Source organism: Cajanus cajan, chromosome 5, assembly GCF_000230855.2.
Source record: "Cajanus cajan strain Asha chromosome 5, NIPB_CcT2T_4, whole genome shotgun sequence".
In the NCBI taxonomy this organism is placed as follows: Eukaryota; Viridiplantae; Streptophyta; class Magnoliopsida; order Fabales; family Fabaceae; genus Cajanus; species Cajanus cajan.
The window spans coordinates 57,057,583-57,067,681 of record NC_138521.1 but is presented as its reverse complement, the minus strand read 5'-3'; the positions used below and the strand labels follow the sequence as shown (position 1 = coordinate 57,067,681).

At 32.2% G+C, this 10,099-nt stretch overlaps 1 protein-coding gene and 1 long non-coding RNA gene across 2 annotated transcripts; one reads left to right on the top strand and one right to left on the bottom strand.

Moving 5' to 3' along the window:
* The first annotated feature begins 519 nt into the window (after positions 1–519).
* LOC109800926 (uncharacterized) lies at positions 520–7,957 on the top strand. Its single transcript, XR_014434133.1, has 2 exons — positions 520–1,230; positions 7,283–7,957. It is a non-coding gene; the product is annotated as an uncharacterized LOC109800926 (long non-coding RNA).
* On the bottom strand, positions 1,740–4,734 carry LOC109800925 (proline transporter 2). Its single transcript, XM_020361855.3, has 8 exons — positions 4,509–4,734; positions 3,947–4,171; positions 3,751–3,845; positions 3,482–3,668; positions 3,257–3,381; positions 2,510–2,725; positions 2,146–2,376; positions 1,740–2,004 (listed from the first exon to the last, which is right to left on the bottom strand). The coding sequence occupies exons 1-8, from the start codon at positions 4,627–4,629 to the stop codon at positions 1,855–1,857; spliced, it is 1,350 nt and encodes a 449-aa protein (XP_020217444.1). The 5' UTR covers positions 4,630–4,734; the 3' UTR covers positions 1,740–1,854.
* Positions 7,958–10,099: the final 2,142 nt, after the last annotated feature.

Here is a 10,099-nt window from a genome sequence, read left to right as displayed (position 1 = left end):
AATTATATTATAGTCTAAAATAAATTTAAGTATTTTTTTCTTTATATATATATATATATATATATAGAGTGCTAAAAAAGGTTAAAACTTTAATTTGGTCCCTTATAATATTTTAAAGTTTCAATTTAGTCCTACTTTAATTTTTGGGTTCAATTTAGTCTCACCTATTAAAAATGCTAGCAATATTTGCCTTCCATCTAAATTTTTCAAACGCCGTTTAGGAGTATTCATGTGATTCAGAATCACGGGCGTGATTCTCACAATTTTTACTCAACAGATTTTTTTATGTGATTCATACCGTGGGAATCATGGGCGTGATTCTCACGGCTCTTTAACGGCGTTTGTAAAATTTAGACGGAAGACAAACATTGATAGTATTTTTGTTAAGTGAGACTAAATTGAACAAAAAAATTAAAGTGAGACTAAATTGAAACTTTAAAATATTATAAAGGATCAAATTAGGTTTTAACCTAAAAAAAAAAGAAGAAGTTAATATAGTTCATTTTATTGATATTAACTGCTGACTTATTTTATTTTCTTTTACTGGCTAGAGTATATATGATTGCGTAAAAAATAAAGGAAAATTAAAAAGACGAGGGGTGGGGGGGGGGGGGGGATCATTAAACGGGCTTTACCGATAAATTCCAGCACCATTAGTACAATTAATTGCACCGAACTAGTTTTCACATGCAACTATTTTCCGCAGCACCACACAAATTTCAGGATCAATTAATAAAGGCGTTCCCCATCCATCACAGCTACCTCACAAATTATTTGGCCTAGTGCTTCCGTAATGGCTTCAGTGAGCAAGCTTTCTTACCAGAGACTCAGAAATGAAGAAGAAATACTAGAAAGACAAGTTAAAAAAGCAAGGGCGTGGCTTAAGCTTAGGGCTCTAGCTGGTAGAAGAAGGCCAAGGCTTCGTGTTGCTGCACTGAGGAGATTCCTTAGGAAAAGAACCAAGATTCTCTCTAGATTCAGGGTCTCCTGGCGCATGGCCTTCAAGAAATTGAAGAATGGACACACTCATGTCAATGATCTCTTTGGGGGCAATTTTCTGTTGATGCAGGCTAATCTCACTCCTTTCGGTCGCGGTAACAAACCCTACATGGGTTATGGTTATGGCCTTCGAGGATTATCAACAACTACTACGTATTCTAATGCAAGGACCACCTAAGAAATTCTAATTGCATGCAATAGCCAGATATATATATGTCCAAATCCTGTAAGGTAACAACATTTCTATTCCTATTACTCGTTTCTACAATTATTTGTACAACTAAGGTAAAAAATTATTTGAAGTAACTAGTGATGGAGTAGGGGAAAAAATGAATTGTAGAGTTATTATAATAATTAATGTTAGTAAAACTAATATAACTTAATGTTAAATTAATATATTTGTTGTTTTCTTAGGGTGTTCCAGGGGTTATATGCTAATTAATCTAACTAATAAGCAACTATATATTTCATTCTTTTGTCATCTGTTTTTTTTTTCGTCCTTAACTTGTATATATAGAACCACAATAGCATGAATAAATTCTCTGACTATGTGCATGAAATTTTAATTTTAATAGTTAACTTTATACTTAGGTGTATGTATTGCGTGTATTTGAGTAGTTACTCTTCATAATTGAACAACTACACAATAGGAATTATAGATTCAAAGTCACTAACCCATTTTCTCGGTCGCTCAAATCATAAATATAGCACTTCTAAGAGGTGAGAAAACCGGAGAATAATTGGATGGAAAAAGATATAATAATTTTATTTATTCCGTTTTTTTATTTAACTTTAACTATTTAAGTATAATTCTTGCTGAATTAAGTCAAACAAACAGGTGCATGAGATTGGCAATCATGCATCTGCAAAGAAATGATACTTTTGGATGTTGTGGACTATCAACCGCACTGCTGAAATTGTGGTTGCTATTGTGAGCAGAAAAGAAAAAACGATGTTGAACCAATGCCATGCCTTCTTCTCTATTCTAGCTGTCTTTCCCTTCACCTAAAATTTAGCCAAAGACAAATAAGATTAAATGATATATATATATATATATATATATATATATATACATGTTCAACTCTGACTGTCTAACTTTAATTGAGTTAATCAATTGGTTAATTAAAGCTTCGATTATAAAATAACCTTGATGAAGACCATGCTTGGGAACATGAAGGTGAGAGGAACGAGTGAAAATGAGCCAAGAAAGTTTACAAAGTCACCCATAAAAGGAAATGCTGCAGCAACAAATGTGTTCCCTGTGAAGAAACACGCGCGTATGAGAAATAAGCGTTTCAAGTTCTGCCCTGAATGCATGAGCTTATCTATTTCTAGGAATTTAGTGTCCAAGGCCTCCAGAATTGGTGCTAAAAACATCTGCATTTTTTAAAAGAACAAAAAACACACCTTTCAATTTGTTATCATACTCAAATTCAATTCAATTAACCATCTAATATAAAAAGTGCATATTCTTTTACTGAATCGAATGTAATATCTTATCTTATCTTACATGTTGTGAGACTATGGATTGTAAGAAGACGATGAGATTAATGAGGACATTAATCCATTTGGGACCACTTAAGTTTTCAGGAAGGTAGGCCGATACAGCTGATCCATAAGCCCAATATCCCATAACGGTGACACCATAATATAACACTGCTCCCATCGTATATTGTAAATACAGGGCCTTCCTCATGTTCTTCACTGCTGGCTTACGTAGAGTGGACTACATTCAGAATACAAAACACAACTTCACTCATAATCAAAATATTTATAATATTACCCTATTTGGATTAATTTTAAGAGTTTTCTTTTTACTGAAAATAAAAAAATATTTTTTAATAAAAAATTCTTAAAAACACTTATAAACTTGTATCTAATAAATAAATTTATATATATACAATTTTTTCTTGAGATAGTATAATGCTGTTGATAAACTTGTACTAATAACTTTTGTTAATGATTTTTTTTTTGGAAACCAAACAAACATTGTGTTGTCCCAAAATAATAAATATTGATGGAAGTCAACACTAATAATTGGAAAACTAATACTATAGAGTAATGAACAACGAATCAAATCTGAATTAGAAATAAAATAATTGTTATGACACTAAAATAAGATATTATTGACTGAGAACTCTAGAGCCCTGTGTGCCGGCCCCAATTGTGACATAGTATATGATTTTTGGGTTCAAATATCAATAAATAAAAGATCGGGTCAGTTAATTTGTCTTAAAAAAAATAGATAGAAGTTGACCTGTAGCTCGGGGAGCAATCCACTGGTGTTGCTAACGATGATGGCGGAAATGGCACCAAAAGCATTGAAGACTTTGCTCGCTTCACTTCCGCTAATATTGAAATCCCTATTCGAATTTGATCTCCCTTCAGACCACAATTAACACTAACTAGTTAATATGTTATGGAAGGAGAGGAATATTTATATATATATTTTTTGAAAGCGAAAAGAAGAATGCTTAATTACCATCTTTGACTAAAACAATGAGAAGAAATATAATATATGTGAGAGTGACCACTGCAGAAGGTGCCAACCAATTTTTCATGGCAGACATTGTTGGGATGAAAAATGAATAGAAGAAGTAAGCAGCTCCTGTCATCATTATGTAGTATTGCAGCCTCAAGGGAGAATCGCTGAATTCTGAGTTTATTGCCTGCACAAGTAAATGAACAACCTTTCTACCTATTGTTACTTGCTCATAAAATGTTTTAGTACATGATTATAATAAAGTTTACCTTAAGTGCCTTGCCTCCCAGGAGGATGAAACCCATATTTCCAAGAAGAAGGGTAAAAAACTGGAAAGCCCATGTGAGGTGGTACATACTCTTGCCTTGGGAAATTAGGAAAGTTTGGATAAGAAATTATAAAATTGCATGTGTCACTGCAAAGTCAAGTAGTGTAGTGATATGATGCAATGAATGAAAAGTTCACCGTAGGTAAATCCCATAAGATCTCTGTATCTAATGAATCTTCGGTCACCAATGAACTGAAATGCTGCCAAGAGCCAGTTAGCATAAGCAGTGTAGAGCCCCACAAGAAGGAGGCATATGATACCCCAAGTCCAACCGAGTGGCCACATGATGAGATTAGAAAAACTTAATATCCACCCGCAATTGAAGCTTGTCACAAGCATCAACCCCACTTGTTGCCATGAATCTGCAAATTGTAATCAATTTCATCTCAATTCTCAAGGAAACCTGCTAATTCAACACTTCCCTCGCAAGAGTAGTAGATGAATCATATGTAGACACTAAACACTAACAGTTTTATGAACTTAAACAGACCCCAAAAATTATAAATAAAATAAATAAATAAACAAAATACAGTAGCTAACTAACTAACTAACTCTAAGTGGAGTGCCTAAGATATTTAATTGTAAACTCTCTACCTAGTTCGATTTAATCAATGAAAAAGGAAAACGGATTGTTTTTTTCTTCTTCTTCTGTTTTTTAGAAAAAGATTTGGTAAACTTTGCTGAATTAGTGTGTATTACCGTGGTCAATAGTATGAGCAGAAGCGAGACCATAATCGTCGTTTTTGGTACCCTTTTCTTGACCTTGTTCGAGGTTCAGGGAAAGAGAATTGTCCTTGCTCGTTCTTTCTTCAACATCCATGGCGAATCCTAGATTGATATCTGACGAAGAGAACAAGTCTTTGCTCCTTAAATATCAGGACGTGGTAGAAAATTATATATAAACAAACACATTAATTTTTGGACAATGTTTTTCTTTATCAATTTTGCAAGTGATCCGTTCATTAGAAAACAAGAGCATTGACGTAGAGTCCACGTCTTATTTAAAAAGGTATACATCTATACCATCACCTTTTTTCATAATAATTTTCTTTTCATATATGAATAATTTTAATCCTTATTTATTTGTTGTATGAACATATTTAATACAAAGTATTTGTGATATATGTTACTAATAACTTTTTGTTAATTTATAAAAAAAATCAATATTATTTATAATATAGATACAATAACATTTTATTTACAATATATATTTCTAAAATTGTTAAATATATTTATCATTTCACATTTAAAATAATCATATATTTAAATTTAAAATAAATTACATTTTTTGAATTCTACATAATAACTTTCATGTTGTCAAAAACAAAATCTTAATATTTTATAAATATTTTAAGTAAAATAAGATATTAGTAAATAGCAATAAATTGTTATATTTATTAAGAGATATAATTTCTTTTTATTAATTATTAAACTAGACGGGAAGGAAAAGGATGGAATGGGGTGAGACACAAGATATTTTGTTATTCCCAATTCTAATAGTTTTTTATTAATCCATAAAGAATATTCAAAATATTATTTATAAAATTATAAATATTATAAATGTATTAAATTTTTGTTTATAATATATAGTTATAAAATAATTAAATATATTTATTATTTAACACTTTAAAATAACAAAATATTTATATTTAAGATAAATTAAATTCTTTTTAAATTCTAAAATAAAACCTACATGTCACTAAAAAAATCTTAAAATTTTATAAATATCTTAAGTAAAATAATATATATATATATATATATATATTAATATATGAATAAAAATAATAATATATGTAACTTAAATATGTAAAAAAATATATAATTACAATAATTGAGTGATTAAAATTGTACAATTGCGATACTTAATAAATTAAAATTGTTTAATTAAAATTAGGGACCGAAATCACACAATTGTTATACTTAAAGAACAAAATTACCCAATTAAAAATTTAGCGACTAAAATAACACAATTATAATATCAAAAGATTAAAAATATAATTAAATTTTAAAAAATTGAAACTAAAAAAATAATAGAAAAAAACAGTAATTTGAAGAGTAATTATAGAGAAAAATTCTTAAAAAAAATGTGTACTCAAAATTACTTCTAATTTTTTTTTATAAATAATCATGTAACTACATCAAAATGCTTTATTTATTTATTTATTTATCGCAATAAAATTAACATAAGTAGCTCCGGAATAGATATATCGAACAATGTGCTGTAAACACTGTACTCGATTTGAATATGATGAAAGTGATAATGTTAGATAAATCTTAGATCACATGCCAAAAGAAACGTGCACATATGGACTTGACTTTAGCTTTGAATACGAGATTTACACCAAAACAGAGCTTTCATTGTGAGATAATATTATGCATCAAATTAAAAAAATTAACAGGTAGTGAAAATAAAATTATTTTAATAATTGATTATGTAAATAAATAAATAAATAAATAAATAAATTATAATTAAAATAAAATTTTATTTAGATAAATTTGTTAAAAAATAATTTTAAGATGTTTAATTTTATTTAGATACAACAGGAAAATCAGTTTTTATGTAGTAAATTAGTTTTAAAAAATTGCTGAAAATAATCATAAATTTTAAATTTTAAAATTAAAAAAAAAAGTTCCAAGATCCTCTCTTGCTATGTTTGATTCTTCTTCTTTTTTAGATCACAAAAGTGTACTTTAAATGTGAGGCAATCTTAACTTTATTTATGTGTGTGTGCATGTGTGTATTTAGATACAAGAAAATCAGTTTTTATGTAGTAAATTAATTTTAAAAAATTGCTGATAATAATCATAAACTTTAAATTTTAAAATTAAAAAAAATATATTTTTCAAGATCGTCTCTTACTATGTTTGATTCTTCTTCTTCTTTAGATCACAAAAGTGTACATTAAATGTGAGTCAATCTTAACTTTACTTATATGTGTGTGTAAAACTAAATCCTAGTCCGCACATATCCCATCACTAAAAGTCCATTAATCCACCGTTAATTATTTCTTTCTTGAAATTTAAATAATTATCTATAATAATTAAACTAAAAGTTATTATCAATAACTCTTGTTATCATCAATTCTGAAAGGAACAATTTTATAGGTAAGATTATCTTTCAACTAAATTTTGTTGGATTCAAAGATGTGAGAAGGGTCATGAACATATTTGCAAAGTTGAGAAACATAAAAGACATTATGTTAATTAGAAAGAGATGGGGTAAGACTATTTGGTAAACTACTTCACCAATCTTTTTAAGTATTTGGTATGGAGCAATTAATCTAGAAGTAAGCTTGTTGATAAGTGTTTAATTAGTTTGATTAAATACTCACTTGAGACACTTATCTAGCACAAATTGTGTACATATTGATATTATTTTGATCTATATATGCTTAGAATCAAAGAGGTACTTTTGATTAATGTTAGTACAGGGAATAGGAAGCCTTTGATCCAATTTGGTGCTTATTTTGTAGGTTTTGAAACCTGGAGAAGAATGGCTCAGCCATTCTAAAGCACTTAGCGGAATCAGGCCAGAGAGCTTCCCAAACTGAAGGCGCTCAGCCACTTCAAAGCGCCCAGCGGATTGGCCCCTGGAAGAGAAGGAGTGCTCTCTGCCTCCAAGGCACTCAACCACTCCCACCCGCTTAGCGGATTTGACCCAGGAAAAATGGGGGTGCTTTTTGCCTCTAAAGCGCTCAGCGGATCTGAGGCGCTCAGCCCTTTTGAATGCTTAGTAGTGAAGGATCTCCAAGGCGCTCAGCGGATCCAAGGGGCTCAGCCCTTTGGGTTACTTCATGGTGAAGGAGTCTTCAAACCGCTCAGCCGTTTCAAGGCGCTGAGCGGATTTTTCTCTCTCCTGTTCACTCTGTTTTAATTTTATCACATATATAAGGGCAGAAGAGAGAGAAAAATCAACATCAAGCTGTACGAAGCAAGAGCACAGAGAGAGGAGAAAAACAGAGTACTCTGGAGCTCGTGGGAACGCGAATCTTCAAAGGATCTTCTTCTTCTTCTACCTCTCAACTTGTAATTTGGTGATTTCTTGTAATATGGAGAGCTAATCTCTAGGGTTGGGATAGATGTAATCGTCAAAATCCTATGTATTCCTCTTTGATTCATATATATATATCATCCATTACTTTATGTCAGTGATTTTGTTCCTGTTCTTAATGCTTGATAAACTGATCATTTATCTCTGATTTTGCGTTTAGAATTTGGTTGGAAAACGTTTTCTAAATCTAGACTTGGAACGAATAACCTATTAGTTTTGAGAGCCAGGGATGGTCTTGAAACTAGTAGTTGCAATAAGTTCTGATTCTTAATGCGGGGTATTTAACCGAATAAAGTGAGGAATCATTCATTGAGTTAAATATCTTAGACGTTCTTAAGCCAAGGGATTGGGTCTGAATAAATTTAGAGAACTCAATGGCAATGAGTAATGAAATCTTTAGAAAGAATCAATAGGAGTGCATAGGAGGGAGATTGATGAAATCGAATCCCAACTGTTTCTTATATCTGTTTTTCTTCGAATCAAATTACTTTGTGGTTTCTTGAACTTGAAAAATCATCTATATCAAATTCGAATATGTGTAATTATTCCAGTTTCAAATTCATAAGCATCAATTAGTATAATAGAAATCTTAGCTTATCTCACAAGTCGCTGAGATTCGACAACCTTTTATTCATACTACAGAGACTTGGGTGCGCTTGCCTATAAAACCAACAAGTTTCTTGGCGCCATTGCCGGGGACTTGTGTCAAGATAGTTGTGATTTCTATTGTTCTAGTTGTAGCTTGTTGTATATATTGTTTTGTTTTCATTGTGTTAAATATATTCTTTACCTGTTGTTCTAACTTTTCTGTTTAAGCTAGTCTTTGTATGCGAGGTAAAATTCCTGCTGAGCAATTGCTATTTGATCCAGAGATTGAGAAAACAGCTAGGAAAAATAATAGCAGAAGAAGGCGACAAAGGAAGCTTGAACAGGAGAGACAGGAACAGGAAGGTACTTCCACCTCAGTTTCAGCTCAACACTCTATTCCTGAACCAATGGCTGAAGAAGGACCGGGTGGTAATGGACCTCATCATCAGCCAAGGAGACTCTTAGGAGAATACAATCATCAATTGGGTCCTAGGCACTTCTCCAATATAGCCAGACCAACCAAGGGGGTGGAGATGAAACCAGCATTGTTATCTCTTATTACTGCCAATCAATTTGCAGGGATGGACCATGAAGATCCCTACACACATTTATCTACTTTTTATGAGCTTATTGGCACTATGGGTGTGCCTGGAGAAGATGAAGAAGCGGTCTATTTGAGATTATTTCCTTTCTCTTTGACAGGCAAGGCTAAGACATGGCTGCAGGCCCATCCAAATCAGAGCTTAACCAGATGGGAGGATGTAGAAAGGAAGTTCTTGGCAAGATTCTTTCCTCCTTCCAGATATATAAGTGCTAAATCAGCAATTGCAACATTCTCTCAAGGTGCTGATGAACCTTTGTGTGAAGCTTGGGAGAGATATAAGTCTTTGCTGAGGAAATGCCCAAATCATGGGTTTGATGATGTGGCACAACTCAACATGTTCTGTAATGAGTTAAGACCACAGACAAAGATGCTATTGGATGCTTCTGCAGGTGGTTCAATGATGATGAAGGATTTTGAGGAAGCAATCACCATTATTGATGCTTTGGCAGCCAGTGATTACCAAGCTCACCATGATAGGAGCCAGCCCACAAAAAGGAGAATTCTGGAACTGGATACTCAAAATGCAATTTTAGCTCAAAATAAACTCCTTTCTCAGCAGATGGAAGAGTTAAAGAAGCAAATGTCCAAACTTCAAGTAGGATCATCTTCACGCCCTCAACAGGTGATGAGATGCGATTTTTGTGCAGGTGATCATCCAAATGGACATTGCACCATTTCTGAATCAGAACAGGAGGAAGAAGTTAATTACATGAACAATCCAGGAAGGCAAGGGAATTTCTCTGGTAATTATAATCAGAATCAAGGCTGGAGGAATAATCAGAATCAGTATTCTGGGTGGAAGCAAGAGGCAGGGCCTTCACAAAGGCAACCTCCACAGAAACCATATCAAAATCAATCTTCTTATCAGCCAGACAGGTTGTCAAAAATGGAGGATGCTCTCACACAATTTATGCAGGTTTCCACAACTAACCAGAAAAATACTAAAGCTTCTATCAGAAATCTGGAGGTTCAAATAGGGCAGCTAGCCAAGCAATTGGCAAATCAACAAAGCAAAAATTTTTCTGCCAATACACAGGTCAATCCTAA